At 48.4% G+C, this 23,333-nt stretch overlaps 1 protein-coding gene across 3 annotated transcripts in view; it reads left to right on the forward strand.

The window, feature by feature from the left end:
* coq8aa (coenzyme Q8A, genome duplicate a) overlaps positions 1-23,333 on the forward strand; it is a 31,085-nt gene that overhangs the window by 2,478 nt on the left and 5,274 nt on the right. The window contains exons 2-10 of one of the 3 annotated variants that reach the window (XM_035422759.1): positions 5,034-5,328; positions 6,087-6,425; positions 6,969-7,035; positions 12,096-12,170; positions 14,697-14,822; positions 17,945-18,030; positions 18,138-18,278; positions 19,614-19,695; positions 21,773-21,866. In XM_035422759.1, the coding sequence (XP_035278650.1) occupies positions 5,161-5,328; positions 6,087-6,425; positions 6,969-7,035; positions 12,096-12,170; positions 14,697-14,822; positions 17,945-18,030; positions 18,138-18,278; positions 19,614-19,695; positions 21,773-21,866 (1,178 nt within the window). In that variant the 5' untranslated portion in view covers positions 5,034-5,160. Of the gene's footprint in view, positions 1-4,909; positions 5,329-6,086; positions 6,426-6,968; positions 7,036-12,095; positions 12,171-14,696; positions 14,823-17,944; positions 18,031-18,137; positions 18,279-19,613; positions 19,696-21,772; positions 21,867-23,333 lie in introns of all 3 variants that reach the window. The other 2 variants (XM_035422758.1, XM_035422757.1) reach the window with 2 other exon arrangements.

Below are 23,333 nucleotides of genomic sequence, written 5' to 3' on the forward strand. Positions count from 1 at the left end.
TCTCTGCGATCTAGACTCTGATTGGTCATTTCAGTGAGTCCTTATCCGTTAACACGGCCGATTGGGGAGCCTCGACAGTTCCGTTTTTCACGCGAGTCAGCGTCTCGGTGCTTTTCACTTCGCATCGCCTCTCAATATCTAGACCTGTTAGTGGCAGTGACAGGAAACAGGGTTACAGCAGCAGCAACTGAAAAGACGTTCAAAGCTGAATAGGTATATATTATAGTGATAAAATTATTCAGAGACATATAGCCAAGCAGCCTAGCCTTGATTTTGTGAAATATATTATATATATAATATATATTATTCTGTGATTCTGTGCTTATAATGTCATGCTCTGGGAAGCTGAAAGGTGACGCCATTGTCGTGGCGCAGATACAGGCGTAATAACTTTTTTTTTTCACTTAGATAATTGCGATAGGCTGTGACACCATACTGGATGTTCGCGCCATGTGAATAGACATTGCACATTTTTAAAATTGCACGGTTTGCTTGACAGTGGAACAGCTTTTTTTAGCACCGTGGACTAGGTTGCACGCTCTGGAGCCAGCAGCCTCAGCCACTGAACCTACATGCAGAACAAAGTCAACAGAACTAATCTTAAGAATGGTGTGTGCTTAAAAAAATTTGCTACCTTGGAATATTTCCACATTTTTAACGGCTCTTCCTAGTTTATTGTTCCACTCTCGAAACCTGGAAGTTGCAACACTTTTTTTTAAAGCTATTTTTAGCAACCTAGCAACGTCCCCTTGACTTGCCTTGCAATGGCCGTTTTGGTAGTATGAATCATATTTCTTTCAGGGTTATAGGTCTGAACTTTACAGCTAATCTTTCTTTTGATTGTTTGTAGCACGACTCGAGATATTGTCTGATGAGTGGCTCAGTTTCCTGAGTGTTAGGCCAGATAAACACAAATTCTTAAGTGGCCTTAATTAACGTGAAAGGCTGTGTTTTTCACCCAATCACAGATGGCCTGACATGTTGCTGTGCTGTTTAGCCTATCCTCTTCAAACAATGTGGCGGAGATAGAGGCTGCCAACCTGAAACAAACAAAGCGTGTTACAACTGGAGCCTGTTACGACACTCAGTCTCCAATCTACACCGAGATATGAAGAGAAAATTCCACACCTTCGACTGCAAGACATACATTGACACGCCCATTTAAAGAGCATCGTGGGTTGTGTTGTGTGAGTGGGGAAAAGCCAAGACATGATCAGCCGTTTGCCTGACTACTGTGATTTAACGTGCATGTCCTCTAGGAACATTAGCATAGGCATTTGAAAATGAGACCTTGGTGTTCTATAAAAGTTCAGTGCAACAAATGGAACGATTTCTCTTGATTTATTTTGTGACAGAGCTACCCTGACTTCTTCTGCAGTAATTTTGCAGCTGCCGGTGTTGATCCCATTCGTGCATATGTTAGGGGTGGGGCAAAAGCTCTGTAGATAGGAGGCAGTGAGTATGAATGAATGGGGTGCAGACATATTGACAGCGCAGCAAGGCAAATCTCAGGTTACTATCAAAGGTTACAGCTGCAACATATGACATTGGAAGCCTTAACGAATGGTATAGGAAACCATCAAAACTCCCCACAACAATTAACGGCAAATTACAACTGTAGATATAATTTCTTTTAAACTGCTGTTGTCACATAGGCCTTTTAACACTGGGTTCGCTGCTGCATGATACATTTACTTTCTGTGGAATTTTTTTTTCACAACCTTTCTAAAACATTATGCACGTTATTAAAATCAAATATCAATAATCGTTGCGTGTGTATTTACAGTGCTTTAAAAAAAAAAAATCAGTTCTCAGTTTTCTTGCTCTTCCTTCTGCGTTTGAAAAGGAAACTGGCGTGTGTAATGATTTCTTGGTTTTGCGGAGCACGCCGTGTGCCTGTGTTTATTTACTGTGCACACAACGCAGTTTCCATTTCTGCTTTCTTCTCCAGCCAGACCTCATCGCCAGGACAAAATAACCCAATAAGCCGGAGTACAGAACTGGGTCTCTCTTTTATTAGCTCTCTGTCATCGTGTGAGCGGGGGGGGGGGGGCGGAGAAAATGGTCACCAGTAAAAATATTAATTTATTTTAGTTATTAGCCTTTATGCAGGGTAGGTTGACTGAACACGCATGCACTTTTACAGCAATGCCCCACCATCCCCCCCCCCAACCAGCATAACCTGCATGTCTCTGGATTTGGATGGTATATGTGTATGTAATACGTATGCTATGTGCTCTTCGGCAGTTCCAGAAGCGTTCTGACAGCGGTCTCGCGAAAGCCAAGGTCACAGAGCCGCTTTAGTCTGCTCGCTTATCCGGAAGGACGATGCGCCTCGACCCGCGATGTGCGCTCATGGATCGCGTAGCGAACCTCGCGTACTGTAGCGCAAACTAGACCTGCCGACCCCACCACCCCCCCTCACACCCCCCATTCCCTGAGCCGCAGCTCGTTCCGGCAGCGGCACACGCAACATGGCTGACCGTCCGAGGGGAAAGCGAATCCCCGCTAACGCACTCGCGTGTTTTTTTTTTCCGAACGAGATTCCGGGTGGGGGCTCCGGCAAGGCGCCGTAAGTGGCGGGAATATCGCCGCACGAGCCAGGAAGTTACCCGCGGGAGGGCGCGTCTGGGGGCCGACCGGTGTGTGCCCTCCCCCGGCGCGACGGACAAACGAGCGGCGAGCGACAATGTCATCAGAACCGCCGCGGTCCGAGAGCGGTGACCTCGTTGTGTGATCAGGGGAGAGAAGGCTCGGGGGAGACGGGCCGTTCTTGGAACGAAGAAATTGAGCTTTCGGTTCGTTTATCTTCTGCTTTTGTGCGTGTGATGTGGTGGAGGATTTGCTCTCCGCAGGAAGTGCCCCGATGCGTTCGCGGGGCATAATTCACTTCTACTGAGGGGACCGTGAATCGTTTTGAAAGACCCAAGGTCCAATTATAAACGGAAAACACAAAAGTTTTTTTATCATTGGATAGTATAGTTGCTCAACGAAAGTCTGTTTTGGCACTGACTGCTGCTTTCGGGAAAGGGACTTTTCCCCCGTAGTTCGGTTAATAAACTTCTTGGCAGTCGCCTCAGGAAAGGTGGCCAAGTCCAGAGCCTGATTCCTTTTGGGATGAGCAGGCTGTTGCCTAACAGAAACAGTCGTTGCTTGACCACTTGGACAAAGCTCAGTCGTTTCTCTCGCAACGATGAATGCCCCCTCTCCCCTGGGTAGGGAAAAGCACTCAAACTGGCAGTTGAGAAAGGCCTGTGTGTCTTTTCCCGCTCTGGTAGTTCACATTTCAAAAATATGTGAGAGGAGAGAAACCATTGTGATCTGTACCCACCGTTCCAGCGCTTTGTCCTGTAGTAGCTAAATGGTATAAGTCATAAATAAAGTAATAAATTGTCCTGTGATTAATGGTTGAGTCATATATAAATAAATTACGGTAATAGATTTGAGCCCTGAAATGCAGGTGTGCTTAGAATCCTCTTCTTATGACCCGGTAATCCCTGGCACAGATATTAAATTTATTTTAAGTGCAGACAATAAAATGCCCGTCGAAAAAGTAATGTTTGCCTCTGAGCTGAAAGTGATGTTTTTGACGAAAGAACAGATCTGTGCGTAATGCATCTGTAGTCATTTTCAGTAATTTGCACATTGCATGCATTTGTCTCTTTAAGTAAGCCAATGTAAAAGAGTGTGAAGAATCGCAGCCTCGCTGACAAGCATTGCCTCAGAACCGATCCATTTGTGTCAGAGACGGATCGGGAAGTGTTCTGCTGGCCGATTCGCTATCGCTAGTACCTGCAGGCAGACTGTGAATGGTTAAATGCGTAGTGTTTAGGCCTAGTCCTTACTCTCAGCACGGAGACAGACTTAACCTTTGAAAGAGTGTTTGCTGGAATGAGTTTTGATAACAGCTGTGCTGTTCTCCCTCCCTGGCTGTGGGAGGTTGCTTATCTGCCAATACCGAGCGGAGAGGTGGCAGTGAACCTGAATGCACTGCAGTGGCGCGTAGCCCTCGACCAATAGGGTTGTCTGACCTTTCCTGTGGACCAATGATGTCCTGCCAGTTCCCACAATTCTCAGGGTCAATGGTTTTTATAATTGTAATTCGTAGCAACATCCCCCAAACAGGCATACTTAGTGTGCTGCCCCGCCCCCCCCCCCACAGTATAGTTTCAGTGAATAACACCCTCTTGGCTTGTGTGCAGAAACTCTGTCAGGCAATATCAATGTGGAAATATACTGGTTACAACAACATGTTCTTATTGCTGTCATAATTGAAAGCTGGTATTTCTATGCTCTTGTTGCCAGCTTGTCATGATATTTAAATGTGTTATGAAAAATGATACTGTGACTGTTGGTTGTAAGTGAAATAAATTAAGATATCTTTGCCTGTGATCTTTTTTTATTTGACTAAATGGGGCTTCAACCAGCACAATAGGATTGAGTTGTAACAACTGTGCCACAACCATTAGATTTGCTTTAGATGTGAACCTGCAACTTCAGAGCTACTGGTCTATATATTGCCTCTAAATTAAGGAATTGTCATTGATCTAGAGTCTGTTCAAATCGTCTCTGTTTTGATTCACTATGTTTGGAAGGAGTTAGTAAAGTGACATAAATGCAAACAGCATGTTGTTTTCACGTTGAGCTGTCTTTCAAAACGTATTCTGTGCAGTATTACATCATACAGCATAAAAGCTGTGAAAATGTCTGTGGGGAGGTGAGTTTTGTGTGAGACCCCTGTGTCCCATCCGCAGGCATCGACGCCCCCCTGTGTCCCTTCGGCAGGCGGCGACGCCCCCCTGTGTCCTGTCCGCAGGCATCAACGCCCCCCTGTGTCCCGTCGGCAGGCAGCAACGCCCCCCTGTGTCCCGTCCCCAGGCAGCAACGCCCCCCTGTGTCCCGTCCACAGGCATCGACGCCCCCCTGTGTCCCGTCCGCAGGCATCGACGCCCCCCTGTGTCCCTTCGGCAGGCAGCGACTTCTCCCTGTGTCCCGTCCACAGGCAGCGACACCCCCCTGTGTCCCGTCCACAGGCAGCGACGCCCCCCTGTGTCCCGTCCGCAGGCAGCGACGCCCCCCTGTGTCCCGTCCGCAGGCAGCGACGCCCCCCTGTGTGCCACTCTCTGGTGCCCCCCGCAGGCGTGAGCGAGGTGCCGGGTCATGGCTGGTGACATGATGCTGCTGATGAGGGGCCTGGCCAAGCTGAGCCAGGCCATCGTGGAGACGCAGGCGGGGGCGCTGCGCAGCGGCGGGGGGGTCCAGGCCGCGGTGCGGGGCGCCCAGGTCACCGCCGAGCTGGGCCTCAGCGCCGCCATGCAGAAGGTGCAGGTGGGTCCCGTTCCGTTTCGCCGCGCCCGCGCTCGGTCGCCTCCCCGGGACGAGCTGCTCGCGCTCGGGTCCGGGCCGGCGACGTCGCGGCGTGATTTGGCGGCTGGCCGTATTCTGAGGTTTACACGTTTGCCAAAGTGCTGTTTAATGCGCATGATTAGATTACGATTCTCGAGGAACCGTTTGAGAACCACCACTGCAGTTTGCTGCCACCAGCTGTTTGCTGGGGACAGTTATATTAGCACGTAGACTGCATGTATAACGTAATGCAGTCGCTGTCTTCCTGTCATTGTGCTAAAAGATATGCTCTCAGTCAAGGGGGAAAAAGACGTGTATTTTGCACCGCATACTGTTATAGTTACAAACCTAACGCCCTGTAGGGTGAGCACAAAAAAAAGGCATCAGAAACCCCAGTAAGTTCCATGGTTCTCTGATTCGGGCTTATTGTGGTCAGTATCAGCCTGATATTGGACCAGTTAACACTCTTCTCCAAAGCCTGGCATTTATGCAGCTCCAGTATCAGATTCCTCCATTGATAGTGATTCTGGAGACAGGCCTGTGAGGCTTACCCAGAATCCTTCTGCGCTAGCCTTTAAAATGTAATCTTAGCGTAAGGGTTTGGTTTCAGCTTGAGAACACAGGCTCATTGCTGTCTGGTTCCCAGGCCTCACTTGAGGCCTACTAATCTAAGAAACAGAAGGAAGGCCTGTTTGTCACCCCCTGCCCTCGATGATTTTATTATCTCTGTCTGTTTCCAGGAGTTTGGTGCTCAGCAGCAGAACATCTCCGACTTGGGAGAGGAAGCGCCCTCCGAGTTCGACTTCTCCCGCGCGGAGGAGAGCAGAGACAATGAGCCCTTGAGGGACAGCGGCTTCGGGTCAGAGCAGGACGCGGGCGGGGAGGTCAGGACGAACGGTCACGCCCCGGGGAACTCTGGGAGCAGGCTCTTCGAGGGCTACAAGGACCCCAGCAGGCAGTTCTCGGGACAGACCCGGTCCTACCACCAGGACCACTCTTCGGTCAGCGGCCTCACCACGGAGGACATCGAGAAAGCCCGGGAGGCCAAGAGGGCCGAATCCAAGCCGCACAAGCAAATGGTACCGTGCCGTTCTTTCGCCGTCGAACATGTTTAACAAACACGAACGCATTTCGCTACCTTCCGCGTCCAAAGTTCAGAATTAAAGCGACTCCGTACGCAGTACGAGCAATGCGTTAAGTAGGTTTGCTCCGTAACGAAAAAGTATTTTGTTTTGCTGCGTAGGTAAGGCATCGCGTTAGGGGAACGCCTGGGTGCAGAGCGCATTGTGCAAAGTATGCCAACGATTTAGAAAACCGTTGCTGGAAATATCGCGTTCGAGGGTCAGGATGGGGTGAAATGTCAGCCGGTAGCAAAGCAAACCGTAAATCAGGAGCAAGACAACACATTCCTGCTGAGTGATGTGTTCATTTACATACAGACAAACAGCCTTCCTTTGGTTCACTCGTAGCTTCTTCTGTGGATTTATACCTTTGCCTCGCAGTGAATTTGAAGGGTACTTTTACATGGACTCTGAGTAAAAGTACAGGACTAAAGTTGAGGAGGGAAATTGTTCTGACATGAACTCTCTCTGCTTTCTGTTCTGTTGTTTGTTTTTTTTCAGCTTAGCGAAAGAGCACGAGAGAGAAAGGTGCCAGTCACAAGGTTAGGGAGACTCGCAAACTTTGGAGGTAAGGCTTGCCTCATTGTTTATCGAGATCTGCCATTTTCGAAATGGGTTGTTGGAGCGTGTGTTATCATGGGGTGTGCTCACTTGGCTGAAAATAGCTTAAAACAATGTCACGTCTAAAGCCGCAATGCCAAACTTTATCTTCTCGTTTTACTAAAGTTTACATTTGTGTTTGATTTGTGGCCAGTGAAAAAACACACAAAAAAAAAAACAGCCCATATTTCGCAAGCCAATATTTAAAAAAGAAACTGCTCAAACGCCAGGTTGGCTCCGCAATTTTGGCCCTTCTCCTTATCCAGAGCATAGTGATTTGCTGTAATTATATCTCTTTCAAATAAATTGCAAATGAGCCATTGGATAAATCTACCTTTATTTACCACACTTTCCAAACAGCACACTACAAGTGCTTTCAGTTTGTTGACTCTGTGTGTGATATTTGATTTACTTTCGTAGCTCTCACCTTCATGAAAATGAACTCGGCCCACATAAGCCACTGAATACAAATATTATCTGAGAGTGAGTTTGACCTTCACACTTACGTAACTGAAACCTGAAACGGCCTAACCAAGCAGGCGGCCAAAAAAAAAATGGACAGAGGTCAATATTTGAACTGCTCGTTTCAGAAGCTACCTTTTAAACGTGTTTTTTTCTCTGCCCTGGAAACGTAAACTAGCTTCCCTTTGTGCTCAGACTGCTTCCTGGAAGAGCTCTTGCGAAGCCTTCTACCTTTCCATCTTTTTTACCCAGCATGCTTCACGATCACGACCCTCGTGACCTCTGCATGAGGTGGCATCGGCTAGTCTTGGCCAGTCGGTGAAAGGTCGCTGATGCTCTGGCACCAGCGGAAGACAGCCGGAGCAGATTTAGGGCTTTGGGTTAATCTGCCCTTTGACCCATTTATAGTACGGGCCTCTGGCTCTCTGGATTACGCACGGGTGCTGAACCCGACCGTGCAGGTGTCGCAGATTCCCTGTCTGAAAGTAGCTTTTGGCTCATTCTCTCTGACAAACCTCACGTAAGGTCAGTGTTCGGTGTTGTTAAATCACTGTTGTATTCACGGAATCGTGGGTAATGGCGGCAGCTGTGCAGTGGCGCGCGTCCTTCCGTTTGGCTCGATGCTGCTCTGCTCCAAATTGCCGCGCCGACCCGTTTGAGGGAAGACGCTCCGTCACGCGTGAAAATGCGACCGTGACATCACGTTGCCGGGGCGACCCTCTCGGGGCGGTATAGTGCGGGCGAGGCCGGCGCACGAGGAACGTGGCGAGTCGTTTGCCCGCCGAAGCGGGATCGGCGATTGCGTTTCTGCGGCGGTGACGCGGACCGGGAGGAGGGGCTGACCCGGGCCGCCGGCGGGCCAGCGAGCGGACGTGCCGGTTGGCCGCCGCGACCGACGGCATGCGGCGCGTTTTGTTGCCGCTCGGGAGGTCGTCGGGTCCTCGCTCGCGAGCTCGGTGCTACCGAAAGGACACAGGAGCACCTGTTTGGTGTGGAAACTTAGAAGCCGTGGCAGCCTGTATACATTACACGGACAAGGTCAGCACTGTGAGGCCTTTTTGGCTGAGTTCTCTTCTCCCCCCTGAGCTTCATGGGAAATGGATTTGTGTTCAGCCGGGGGAACTGTTGACATGCCACTCTGTTTTTAAATGGGCTGTCGGAACATCCAGCCCACCTCCCCCCCGCATCCATCCCCCCCCCCCCCCCCCCCCCCCAGCCCCGGTTGGGTAGGTGTTGACTTCCACACCTGTGCTGACTGTCAGGCCTGGTGTCCACGCTCCTTTGCAAGGTGTTACCCATCGGTGGCAGGTGTGTTAGCAAGGCGCTAACAAACAAAACTGCCGTCTTTTGGACTGTTTCTCTGTTGCTTCTGCTGGGCTGCTGTTTCCTCCTCTGTCCCTGTGTTATAAAAGATTAAGTAGCGGTATCACTAACATTCCCCTAAGTTCTGGATATTTACCAGGTATTTACCTAATTATTGGGTAATTACTACTGGTAAAAGGTAAATATAAAGAAACTAAAACTGAAATACGCCTATCTTACCTATCAATTCGAGTGACTATAAGCTTAGGTTGGTTATAGCCTGAGTTTAACTCATTGTGTACTTTTCTAGGAATTTAGATTATACTTTCTTGGAAAAACCTTTGAAAGTAAGTATTGTCTAATTTGTCTAAGTACACAATTACACTCTATAACCAGTAAACTTTATAACAGGGTATAACCAACCTACACCTTTGATAAGTACAACTCACTTGAATTTATTGATAATATTAGAGTATTTTGTTTTTAGTTTCTTAGTAGTATTTACCTTTTATTTTACCAGTGGTAAATACCCAATAATTTGATACTTTCACCACATATTTACCGCTCATATATATAGAGGCCTTAGGGGGCTGTAAAAGGAAGCGTTTCCACATTATCTTGGAGCTCATTAAGCATGAACAGGCTGTCATGCCGTTTATCTTACCCGCAAACTAAAAGCTCGGGTCGATAAACTCGCCCTGGATGCCGAGCGCAGGCACGTCATGCAAATATAGCTGCCTGGTGTTGCTAAATGACAAGGTGAGAAAAGGCTGGTCTGTTCCAAAGCAGCCCCCTCTCTCACGTTCCTGAGTGCTTGTGTGATTATCCAGTCCCGTCCGATTTGGACGCCTTCGTCCCCCTGTTTTTGTAACGCGATATCGGGACGTGCGGGCGGGCAGCGAGCGACGGTGCGGCCGCTTTGTCCTAACTTGGTTGTGTTGGGTTCTGGTGGTGGGAAGGCCACTCGGCATTACCCAGCGTGAGCATTATATAAGCACTCGACTCTTATGCAGGAACGCAGCGGAGGAGCTGGGAAACCAATCGGCACACAGCACGCCCGGTGACATCACGGGGAGTCGGAGTCAGTGAGAATTTCAACCGAGCTCAATTTATCAGGGGATCAGTTGATTTGGTTTGAATGGAAAAAACATTCGTAGAGCATTATGGGCAGAATGTTAAGTCGGTTCCCAAATTGAATTTCAGTTAATTTCCCAAGCTGAAATGGAGTTGACTCCAGTCTTGCAGAAAATATCTAACAGAAAGTGGAAATTAATGTAATAAATCTAATGTCTGCAAGGCAGTGCATATTGATTGTTCTGCCTAGTGATCATCTTTGTAAGAATCCACTTAACAACAGACGTGGCAAAGGAACGCGTATAGTCTTAACGGGATTAATTTAATGGTATCTCCATCATTTGACTCCAAAATAATATTTTTACCTTTCCTCTGCGGGTTAAAATAAAACCCCTAGTCATCAAATAAAGACATAATAATAACAAAACAGTACATCAGTGATCCCGCTTGCACTATCTCTGTAAGCCTGTAATCACATCAGTTTAACCTTTGTAGCTGGTTCCCCACTGTACCACACCATCAAAGAGACCAATTAAAGGCTTACATAATGCTGGCCCAGTGGAGTGTTTATAAACAGCCATCGTCTTTCTGTCAAACCGTGACTCCCTGTCAGCACTATAAACAAAGTCTGTTTTCCTTTGTGTGTCTGATGACGGGCACACTTTTGTAAACCACCCAACATCTTTATGCGCTGATCAATATTAATATTAATATAGTATTGATATTATGTGATCAGTGTTTATGCATTTGTGAGCTTCTTTGATTGCATTTGTTTCTATACGTTGAAGACACCATTACTGAGCTGTGGATTAGTTTGTATGTGAATCTACTGTTATATGCGCTGACTACCGAGACTATAGCAGATACTGTACTTTGAACATGTATCACAGGAACCAGAGCATGTGAACTGACAATGCAGTGCAGCTAACAGTGCTGTTCGGCCAGGCCGGAGGTCAAGGATAGTAATTGAATCTGATGGAAAACGCTGACTAATGAAGTGGTCTTGTCGCTAAACAGTAAACAGAAATCTAACGCACGGGCTATGGCCGTGAGCTTGCGAGCCAGGTGTTTTCGCTGTTCCTTTTCCGTCTAGTAAGAGGCTACACGCGGGGTCCGTTTTCGTAGGCTAATGTAGGTGCCGGAGCGAACACACAAACAGGCTCGCGCGCGTTAATGATTGGCAGGGAGTTGACCTAGTATCCCGTGGGGCTCGTGCTCAGGACGGAGATTCCGGTGTGTTTTGTTTTGCTCTTATTTTTGCGTCCGTGTTTCGGTATCAGGAACCCCCCCCTCTTAGATTTTTACACCCCTTACACCGCTTTCGTTCTCCCTGGGTGTAGCGCGCAGTGTTTACAGGTCTGAAAGAGCCGTTTCTTCACTCTCCCCGGCCACATCGCCTTTATAAACCTTTCGCAAAAATCCAGGCGGCGTTGTGTAACCTAAATCGTTGCATAAGAGTCCGCTGGCGGAGCGACGGGTATTATCTTTCTCTAAATGGATTTTGTTTTGTTTGTTTACGCCGGTAGCTTCCCGGCTTTATTGTGTCTCGCAGGTACGTCGGTTCAGGGCCGCCTCAGTTCACTTTCGTAGCTTAGCTTTGAGGTTAGCGCTTCGTCCCCTCGGCGTCCCTGGCCCGTTCAAAGCGGCTGTCGTTGAGCTTTGATTTCTGTCATCCTGCTCCATTATTCAGGTCTGTTTCCTTTGTCCTGGCCTGTCGCGGCGCACTTATTAGCAGAATTCCCTTTGTAGAGCCACTAAATGCACTTAACGGAATGGGGGCGCGGAGAATAGAGTCAGGATGACAGGCCTTCACTGTGTGGTTCTGAAGGAGTGCTTTTTCAGAGCTGTGGTCCCACACATTTCCCCCCCCCAACCCATTTAATGAGCGAATGCATTTACTCTGACCCTCTCCTTATTTAAAAAGTCACCTGGCACGTGAGAGGATAGGAAATGAAGATGTTTTAACGTCGAAAGGCTTGCATGTAGACCATGATCAGCACAGTGCATGTGGGAGGTGCGGTGTTTATTTAATGCAGCTGTGAATGTCAGTGGAAAGTGTGCTATGTTCAGGAAGTTCGGTTTCCTCATGTGTCCCCTGGTGACCGATGTGTCCCTTGACCCGCCTGTGTGTGTGTGTGTGTGTGTGTTTTTGTTTGTGTGTGTGTGTCTGTGTGTGTGTTTGTGTTCCAGGTCTGGCCGTGGGGCTGGGAATCGGGGCACTGGCGGAGGTGGCCAAGAAGAGCCTGAGGTTCGAGGAACGGAACGGTGAGATGGGAAATGTAGTCCGCCACAGCGTCTGGCTGGCTCGCTCTGCGGGAGGCTGGATCGCAAGGAGACTTTTTCTGATTGCACATTCTGAGCCATTTGATTCCTGTTGCATGGCTTGCGGCCTACTAATTTGATGAAAGCCTTCAGAGCCTCCAATCAAACTTTTTCTCTGGGGTCCACGTCCAACACGAAAAGAGCCAGAAACTCACACTCAAGCTCAAATCAGGCTTAAATGTCCTGCCATTATTGTGAGGTATTAGCCGTAACCTTGGATACATTGCCCCTTCAATATGATATGAAGGACAGATCGTATCATTAAGCATACTGTCCAACATATTTGTGTCTGTACTGTGTGGGTAATGACCACAACATGCCAGTGCCAGGACATTCAACCTAATCACACATTCGGTTCATTCCACATTTAAATCTGTACAGCAATTCATTCTAATTCAATTTAAATGTCTTTTCCCTCTGCCAGCAAAGCCTTAACGATGCCGTGCAGTCCATTATGATGGCTGGGTTATTTGTCATACAGAACAGCAGAGGTATTAGCAGGATTTAAGAGCCTTTGCCTACAGCTGTCACGATCGAAATGAGCAGAGGCCAGATATTTGCCTGACCTTTTGTTGTCTGCCCTTAAAATAGTTGGCTGGTACAGCTGGTACCAAAGACAATGGCATTATCTGCAGCTAGGAGAGCTATGTGGGCATTACAGTGCCCTTTACTGCACTGTTGTCTTGTTGGTGTCTTGTATAGATGATCTTTGCATTCCAGTCATACTTTGTCGCTTGTAGAACAGTGAGCGTATAACACCCCAACAATAACCTTGGTCATGTATCGATGGCAGGTGTGTTCGATGCCCTGCTACACTCTTAATCTGTTTTTGTTGGCGTTTGAACTGAATGATATGAGTTTACATCTCAGTTTTTTTAATAGCATTTTTTTCTTGCTATAATTTTGCATTGCAATTTATCTAATCTGTTCGTAAAAGTAAACATACTAGAATTTATGTGACTTTGCAAAACATTTTAAATAAGCAACTTTATCGGTATACTTCTCATGGATGATTTGGTACTCAGTAGTCAAAATAAATTAACCTAAAAAATTAACCTTTTTGTAATTTTGGGTCAAGATGGGGGGATATATATCCATTTAAATAATAATATTGAAAAATATTTGTTTTGGCCTGAAACTATTATGGATTTGTTTTTCTTTGAATTAAAGGACGCTAACGCACTTGAGACCTCATGTCCTTCCTCAGAGTACTACTTGCGCAACCTTGGTGTTGTCAACACACAGCAGATTTAGTGAAATATTTGAAAAATATATTATAATAAGTACAGTATACAGTATAACAACAGTATACAGTAAGAAAGGTTTATGCTCAGTCTGTGATGTCAAAACTGTTTTTGCGTTTTCACATTCTGAATCTGCGTCACTTGCCTTATTTACATTTTTGTTGGTTTATTTATTTCATTTATCTGCCTCCCATCTTGTCTGTTGAGGTCGGGTTGAGGTCGGGCTACACGGGAGTTATAGTTTCTCTGCATAGTTTCTGAGTCATTGAGGAATACCTCTGTTGATGCCATTTCTGAGGACTTGTGGGCTTGTGTATCTTCATTTCATGGCGTCTCATTTCATGAATTACTCAACGGACCAAAATGATCTGATCCTTTCAGCATTGCAAATAGTCCTTCAGTTTTCCAGTGACCAGTGCAGAATTACCACAGAGTTTTCTTCCGTGCCAGATTGGCTTCCTTCCCAGGGGTACGTAGTTGCTGATCTAGGGCTAGTTTCAAAAGGAAGGACTGGGCAGCGGGGGTCCGTAATGGGATCTCCTGCTTAGGTGGCACACGCGGAGGTTAATGGGTTAATTCCCGACACTCGACTTCATAAACATGCCCAGAAATAGACTGTGAATCGTCACCCCACTCCCCATCCCCCCCCCCACTGAACTGCAGTGTGACATTCAAACTCAACCATAAGGGCTCGTCTCACAATTACTCAAAGTCCTGTAAACAGGTTTTGGCCGTGTTTAGAATCTGTTTTGGTGGGAAAGCTCTCGAAGTAATGACGTAGTGAGGGAGGTCATTTTGAGATTTTCGGTTATATAGAAAATCATGAATTTCTGCACGTTTTGCGGATTAGCAAAATTTGCTGAAACATTTAAAGGCACTACTAATTACCATCTGTGTGAAGCAAGCACATAAGCGCAGAGAAAGCTGATGTCCTCTCCCTGTCAAATTAGCAACAGAACGGGAGCTAATGTGTATTAGCCCGCTGTGTATGAATTAAATTCACAACTGCAGTAAGCAATAGCACCATGCATTCATGGTTTCTGTGCATTACACTCGAGGGCCCTGCTGTATCCTGAATACAGTCACGGCTGCAGGGGGGTTGCCAGCTTCGCTCCGCTTCGCGTCGTGCCTAACAGCTCCCCTGTAGCCGTGACTGTATTTACGACACAGCACGGCCTCCCGTGCCGTATTGCTTAAGTGAAATGCTTTCTCTTCTGCCCCTCAGGAGAGAAGAAGTCCATCCTGGACTCCAGCCCCTTCCTGTCGGAGGCCAACGCGGAGCGCATCGTCCGGACCCTGTGCAAGGTGCGCGGTGCCGCCCTCAAACTGGGCCAGATGCTCAGCATTCAAGGTGAGGACCTGCGCCCGGCACGCGACCGTTAGCGTCATTCGACCGCCGCCGCCGCTTCTGCACATGCAGCTCGGGGACATATACACCTACTTTTGTCTTGTGGTTACGCAGCCTTGATGGACCGTTGCCTGGTGTCTTGGCCGTCATTGGTCAGGCTAGTATTGAGTCACAGGGGCCAGGCATCCTGTGAAATGAAGAAGTGTCTGTGTCTGTGTGTGTGTCTGTGTGTGTGTGTGTTTGAAATTTTGAAAGTTGCAGATAATAAATACAACATAGCCTAGCTTCACTCACTGAATAGCTTCCTAGCCAATGGAATTCTTGTATTTTTATAAGTTGCTGGGTTAAAAAAAAAATGTAGCAGTTTTCAAAAGTAGCATTGTGGCTACTGGTGACGTAGGAAGAGGAGCCAGATTCTGAATTCAAAAGGAAACATTTTGTGAAAGTAGCAGATTGACGCTTTGTGCAGAATGTAGTGTTCCCATAGAAACAAGGGAATTGTAAGCTACAAAAGATTGGACTGGCTTAAAAACTGACCCCTTTCAGACTTGTCAGTTTGAAACCTGCTGGCAGGTTATTATTACTTATTATTTATTTATTTATTATTATTATCTTTTATTATTTAACCTGTTGAGCTTTTGATCTTAGTCCAGTAGAACACTATGTCCTCGCGTCTCACAATGTTTGCAAGTCCTTTGTCGTGTTTTGCCAGTGCTGGAGCTGAATTTTTTGAGTCTCCCAAACCGAGCTGTGGTTCACCGTTTCAGAAAAGGCTGAAGCTACAATGCTAACCGGCGTCGTTCCAGCCTTGCTCTTGACATTTCCTGACCCGTCCCACGTTTATCTGGGCTGTTCCTGTTAGGAATGCTGGTGGGGCACAAAGCCGCCCTCTGCCCGTGCGCTTTCGTTCTGATAAGCAGGACGACCGAAAAGGGCACCGCCCCCCCCCCACCGCGCGTCCGCGTGCCCGCGTTTCAGGCATGGCACGCAGGGTGGAACACTTCGTGCCCGAAAGAGCAGCTCAACCCCATCAATTGTGATAGACGTGCAACTCGCTGCCCTCCCTGCGCCACCTCTGCTGTGGCTCGCCAGAGATGACCATAGACGTCGCCGTTTATCTGTAAAAACATCACGTCGGATCTGCAGAGCCGTTGACATCGCGCTGCAAAATGGCTGCGATGCGCGTCGAGGGGTCTGGGCGGCGGCGTGACCGTGTCACGGTCGCGTTCGCCGCGCGGCATCTGGCAGACGCTCCTCGGCAAGCACGCGATGGTCCGGGTAACGGAAACGCCGACCGTAACCGCCTGCTGCGGTGCGGGAATGATTAGAGCGCCTCGCCGGAGGCCGGCGTTCCGTGTTTGGAACGCGGTCACTGTGTGGACGGGCCGGTCTTAAATTTGCCTGTTGTAAACCGAACGGGCGTGATGACAGAGGCGTCTGAACTGTGCTCGGCTGTCACAAGCTGTGAAACTCGCCGTTGAATGTCGGGCTTGAGTCGAACAGTACCTCACCTACATGCCCTGGGCGTGACTCCCAGGTGGTGATTGTGGATCTGCTCCCTTAATCTTCCCGGTCGAATAATATTTTATTCGCTTAATAAGATCGTGTGAATAAAATATTAAGGTCAAGGAGTCGCTCTTAGAAAAAAATCTAATCACTCTTTTAATGAGAGAAAGTAGCATGAAGTATGGTAATTGCTTCTAATTAAATTGTTTCGTTTATGTGGCTGGTTTGGTGATCCTTGCCACCTTTTGTCCATTCGAGTTTTACTTTGGGCTGTAAAGCTGCACTTCAGGTTTATAATAGTCTGCATCCTGAACTATTTAAGAAAAAATCTTCTGTGGGGTCCAGAAGTGGTGCCGCGCTTTTCTAGAAGAGTCAGTCTAAGTGCACAGGTGGACACTGGACCTGCAGTTATGAGCTGATTTAAAAATACACATCATGGAATGGACAGTATGTCATTAGGTTTTTTCCTGCCTCTTTATTGCAGTAGAAAATTAACCATCGGAGGGTTGAGACCACGTGTAATTGTGTACTAATGTTGCCTTGACTAATATGTTAGTCATTAACATTCGCCTGTAGTACCGAACCAGAGGAAGTTGTTTTGGAGATACGTCTTTGAGATTAGAATGAGATTGTTTCAGTACAAAGACCACAAGGGAGAATTGAAAAAAATTATCTTGCCCCTTTTTCCACTTTGAAGATAAGCGTGTGTGACACCCATCTCCTTCCTGAGAGGTCATTTTGGAGCGTTGCAGACATTGGGTATTGCATCTCGTACAGAATCCAGAAATCTGTTGTTCAGGTGGAAGGCTGCACTGAGTTGAGAGCAGTGAATTCTGCTCTGATAACTTTATGACTGTTATGGCTGTTACTCGGGCCTTCACCCCCCCCCCCCGACCTTTGTGTTTACCGTTCTCCGCTGCATTTGTTCCGCTCTCCTCCGCCGCCGCCTGTTTTTCGTTTGCGGACTTGTTTATCCACCCTTAGCCCCGCCCAGCTGTGCCCTTGATGTCTTGGCGCACGTTGGGCATCGTGTGCTAGCAGGCTCTGGCATTCGCGGCCGTGGGTATGGAGAGGTAGACCTCTAGAGGCTCTGCTCTAGCCCAGAGTAGAGGAACGCTGTCTTGCACGTGTGGTTCTCTGCGCTGGTGCCTTCGTAGATCTGTTTCGTTGCGCAACATACCCATCCAAAAAAATGAGCGCCAGTAAAAACAAAACTTGGATAGTGTGATGGTGTGGGATGGTGTTGAATGAAAGCTGAAGTGTGTGCATTCACAGTGATGACAAAGACCACGCTATAGTACACAGAATCAGCCCAGCTCTCTTGCAGAGTACACTGCCAAAAAATGTCTGTCTTAACAAGTATTTTTCTTGTAATGAGATTTAAAATCTTAGTTTTTTTTCTCTCACTTGTTTTAAGTTATTTTTTGCTCGCACATGAAATTGTCTTACCCCATTGGCAAATCTTGAAACGAGTAAAACCGTATCACCTCATTGACAAAACAGTGACAGAAATACGGATCTAAGACATTAAGTCTAAATGTAAGACTAAAATACTTGTTAAGACTATGATTTATATTTTGTTTTTTGCGGTGGTTTTTCACGATGTTCTCTGGTTGCAGACGACGCTTTCATCAACCCCCAGCTGGCCAAGATCTTCGAGCGCGTGCGACAGAGCGCAGACTTCATGCCCATCAAGCAGATGACGGTAAGGAGCCATCTTTGTCTCCCAGTGTGTTTTCTGTTTGGGAATGACCTCGTTGGGCAGTGCCATATTACCCCCAATATACCCCCCCCCCCCCACTTTTTTTACAGAAAGCTCTGAACAATGACCTGGGCCCCAACTGGAGGGACAAGCTGGAGTTCTTCGAGGAGAGGCCCTTCGCGGCCGCCTCCATCGGGCAGGTGCACCTGGCCAGGATGAAGGACGGCAGGGAGGTGGCCATGAAGATCCAGGTGAGATCTTCAGTCCCCCTTCCTTCCTGTGCTGCGTAACCCGGCAACCATGGGGGGGGGGGGGTTAGGCCCTGCGGCACCTGCATCAGATTCACATTAAGAGCGGCTGCTGGAGGTCAGATTTATGAGGGGTGATGTGAACCGCGCAGAGAAGGCGAAGGACTCGGGGGTCGGGCGAAACAGCAGGCGCCTCTCTCCGTGTTTTGTTTTTCTAGACGGCGCCAGGTGAAAGGTGAAACTGCCCGATTAGCTCGCCGACGTTGTTTTCTGCAAACAGCGCGGCTGCGGCGCGGAGCGGAGCGGAGTGTCGAATGCACGCGCGACAGATGCGACCGCGTTCGTAACGAGCCCGACCTGGGGCGTTGGTTGTCGCGAGCGGCGCGGGTCGCGTGGCCGCTCCTGTGGCCCCCAAACGGCACGTTTCTGCGCGGTGCGGCCGCCGGTGAAGTCCGAAGACGTGTCTGTGTGCGGTCTTGTGGTCTGGTCTGTTTGCGTGGGCCTTTCAGCACTCTGTTGGGAGAGCGCTGTTCTCTACTGCTGTGCTTAACACTGGAGCTCAACATTAGTGAGCTCTAGAGTAGGGCAGTTAATAATTTCTCCACACCAGCCCCGGTGGACATTTTGTGACCACGGGCCCTCGCATGAACTTGTCCTGGAATGATACGAGACGCTGCATATTTCCTTTTCAAATAAAATGACCGGCAAACCTTATATTTGAAAGGCACACTACTTACAAGTAATTTATTGGGTGGACCCTGTAATTCACCTCTCTTCAAATATTTAGCCTATTAATAAAAGAAATGGACTAATGTCATGTAAATGCAGGAGGCTCTTTTCCCCCCCATTCATTAAAAAGATGAATTGAGGATTTGTCTAGCCCGGGGATCAGTGAGGCGCTCACGCTGAGTAGTGAAGGGACAGTGTTGAGGGAAACCGTGCCTCAGGGCTGGCCCTCCATCATCGCCTATTACGCACGCAAATTTAAAAAACCTGAAAAGCATGTGAATCTTAAAGCACTTCTTCTTTTTCCAGTGTTGCAGTTAACTGTGAATGTGTGTATTGGCTTTAAGGTGGAGAAGCAAATTTACTTTACATAGCAGTTACGTTACATTTACTACACAGTATATGGTGTATATTCCTCACACAGTATTGAACAATATTTTTAAACCAGACTGACAGTACTGTAGAAGTTAGTGTAAAATGCTTAATAGTCCAATATTCAAAGTTAAGATGGTGGTAATGTTGTATAGTCTGGCCTGCGTAAGTCAGCCTCAGTTGTGTTGTGTGTGGCTGATGAAGGTGAGTGTCTGAACTTCCTGTTTGCCTCATTTCCAGTACCCCGGAGTGGCGCAAAGCATCAACAGCGATGTGAACAACCTGATGACCGTCCTAAACATGAGCAACGCACTGCCCGAAGGTAGGGCCTCTTACCGTATCCTTATAGGGCAACTCTGCTGAAAGAGACACTTATCCAGGGCAACTTTTACACAGCTTTTACATTGCATCCATTTGTACAGCTGGATATATACTGATGTGATGCAGGTTAAGTACCTTCCTCAAGGGTACGACGGCATTGCCCGACCTGGAAATCGAACCCGTGACCTTGAGGTTACGAGACCGTTTCCTTATATTTGTTACGCATTATGCTACACTGGCGCCATTTAGTAGTATTGTTCAAACTTTCAGTCCTCGTGTCTGTTGGTGCTTACTGCCAATTTCACAATGTGAATATGCAAAAACTGCTTTGTCTAGGCTTATTTATTTATTTATGACCAGCAGTCCTTTCACTGATTGCAGTATGAAATATTATTTTTCCGTTGGAAAATTGCCATGAACCTAGGGCAACAGTGAATCGAATGTAAAATGGACTCATTTGTTTAGCAAATTGGCCCACTTGAAAAGCAATGAATCAACAGCATGTTGGCTGTTGCGGCGTATTAGGTGATTTGTTTTTGTTTGATGCACAAATTTGGACATGCTGTTAATGTACTGCAGTGGCATAGAAGTTGGCACTCCGCCCGGCTGCCAGTCACAAATTACAAATTTACATGAACATTTAAATGGATAATCCAGTAACTTGGCATAGGCTGGAGGTGGTTATGCGTGAGTTTACAATAATAATAATAAATCACAAGGAGTTTTCCCATTAAAGTCTGAATTTGGTGAATGCCTGAGCTGCTTACAGCATCTGAGAAAAGGTACTGCTAGATTCACTTCCTGATCCAGGGTCAGTATCTGCAGGTATCACCCTGATGCTGTGTGAAAAGATAGGGCTGTGGTATGTTATCCTGTTTGGTGGCTGTGGCACTGACTGATCCAGGATGTGTGATACTGTCTGAAAAGGTAGGTACAGACAGGGAGTGGTCTGTTGCCTGGAAACGCATGGTGTCTGTAATTGGGAGAGGCTAAGTCAGTGCATCTCGTGTACGACTCAGGGGCTCCACTGAAGACAAGCTTCTAACTGAAGTGATTAATGGCCCAAGCGCTTTGACACTGAGGCAGTGGACCGACGCGCAAGAGAGGAGTTTCCTGTGATTCATACGCCGTGAACACGCCTTCCCATAAGTCACTGTCTCTTTAATATTATTTAATATTTCGCCTCCGTGAGATATGGCCATTGCGTCGCGTTCACAAAGCGATTTTTCTTTGCCTGAAGACAGGCTGAGGCAGCCCGAGGGCATTCATCACGGATTAGTGGGATATCCCTGCAGCCGTCGCTGTATGAGAGCCAGCGTCAAGCTGCGCTGTAGTTTGTTCTGTGGTTCTTTTGTAGTTCTCTTGTAGTTCTGTTGTAGTTTCCCGGCTTCCCGACTCTGTTGTCTTGCCCTGGGCCCCGCCCCCTAGCCGGTCTCGTCGGCTGTTTTTCATCTTCAGCTGTCGAAGCACAGCTGCTGTTTTTCCTGCGCATCTCTCGCGGGTCAGTTTCAACAAACAGAATTTGCGAGGCCCGAGGAGGTTCCGCCAAGTTTTTTTTTGGGGGGGGGAGGGGGAGAGAGAATCGTCCAGGGCTCCGTATTCGGACAGGCGGCCCTATCCTGTAAGCCCTGTGGACGGGGGGTCCCCGATGAAATCATCGGCCTGAACTCCACAGTTTAACCAGAGCCCGTGTGGAACCGAGGCTTTCGGCCCGAGGGCGGGCGTGGGCCAGAGCGAAGCAGACGCGGGCCTTTTCTTGGCCCAAACGCGGCCCAAAACGTGGAATTCAGCAGCTGCCAGACCGGCGATTCCTAGAAGGACGGCCCCTCCTTACGTAACCCGCGCCCCTCCCAGCTGCACCGACACGGCCCGCAGTCCGGTGGGGGGGGGGGGCACTTGCATGTCGCCACTGATTGACAGCTGTTTGACCAATGGTGGAGGTGGAGGGCGGCCTGAATGACGGACGCATTGCATTGTTTCCTCACCGTTTCCTCACCGTTTCCTTTCTCTTCTCTCTCCCTCTCTCTCTCTCTCTCTCTCTCTCTCTCTACCTCTCTCTCCCCCTCTCTCTCCCGCAGGCCTCTTCCCTGAGCACCTGATCGAGGTCATGAGCAGGGAGCTGGCGCTGGAGTGCGATTACATAAGGGAGGCGAGCTGCGCCCGAAAATTCAAGTGAGTGAAGAGAGCGCGGCGATGCGCCCCAGACGCACCCGCGGAACACGCACGCGCTCAGTCGGTTACACGTGTGTAAGAATACAGTGGGTTACACGCCCGTTTGATTAGCATGCTCTTGGTACGCACTGAGCACAGTAACTTTCTAATTACAAATATCCCTGACACAACTCCCCCTGGATGAGCGGGCCTCAGAAGCAGGTAACTGACGGTAACGGTGCGGTACTTGTTGTACGTCGCTCTGGATGAGAGCGTCTGCTAAATGCCTGGAATGTAATGTAGTGTAAATGTGTGGTAATGTGTGTGGTGAAGCCGAGCATCGATAGCTCTTCAGCGCGTCTCCCCGCGTGTCACTGGGGCGCCTAAAAAAACCCGCACCCTCCGCCGACGTGCCGTTTCACGCCCACGCCTGCTCATGCCCGCGTGCCACTTTGACATTGAAACACGACGCCACGGCAACAGGATTGTCGGGATTACGCTGTGTCATGGAAGCGTGACGGTGGGACGGGGCGGGACAGGGCGAGGTTCAGCGATGGCAAGCAAGCCGAGGACCGGCAGAGGCCTTTCCGTGCGATCCTCGCCACTGCTTCCCGGGAGCGGCGAAAATATTTTGTCTTTTTTAAAAATAAACACGGTGCTCGGAATCGTGTAACGCTCTGGGTCTGACCGGGGGGAGGGTGGGGGGAGGTGCGGGGCAGAGGGCTGGGGGAGGTGCGGGCCGGTGAGCTCTGTGCTGGAAGCGCGCGGAGTCGCAGCTGTGAGCTGAGAATAGCCGCTCCTGCGCGGCGTTGGGTTTCCGTGACTGAAGGCTCGCCGTTTGCCTGCGGCCCGTTTTTAAAAATACAGCCCGCCGCCGCTCCCCGTCCCGCAGACTGGCGACTCTGCCGGCGATGACGGGCAGCGATGGGGGGAGGAGTCTGTTCCTCGCTCTCTGGCCCGCGCGTGATTTGCGGTTTACGTGACCTTGAGCCTATCGGCTCGCCGAGGCGGAGACTTCTGCGAACGGCGACACACAACGCTGTGCTGCAAACGTGACCTTCGGGAGCCCACGAACACGGGATTATGGGTATCGAAGTCTTTGAGGAAATTTCACACAGTACGAGAGGGCAGATACACTAGTTACACCTCATCTGTCAGGACAGCATGTCACTATATATTTAGCCTTCTGGGTAGACAAATGCCGTTGTTCTTCACACACTATGTTCGCAACTAGAAATATGGATGTTTAAGAGTGTCTGTGGACAGTTGATGTACGTATAATTTTGCTTTGAGAATGCAAACTAAATTCAATGTAGTAACAGAAAATTGAATATCGGGTGTGATACACAAGTAGTACTCAATTTCTTCAAAAAAAATATCCAACCTGGAGGTCATGGTGCATAGATAAAGAGTATACATGACTTGTACATCTGTAAGTGTTTAACATGTGCCATTATTGAGAAGGTTTTTATATTTTGCTTGGTCCAA

The sequence above is a fragment of the Anguilla anguilla genome, chromosome 6, assembly GCF_013347855.1.
Source record: "Anguilla anguilla isolate fAngAng1 chromosome 6, fAngAng1.pri, whole genome shotgun sequence".
NCBI lineage: Eukaryota > Metazoa > Chordata > Actinopteri > Anguilliformes > Anguillidae > Anguilla > Anguilla anguilla.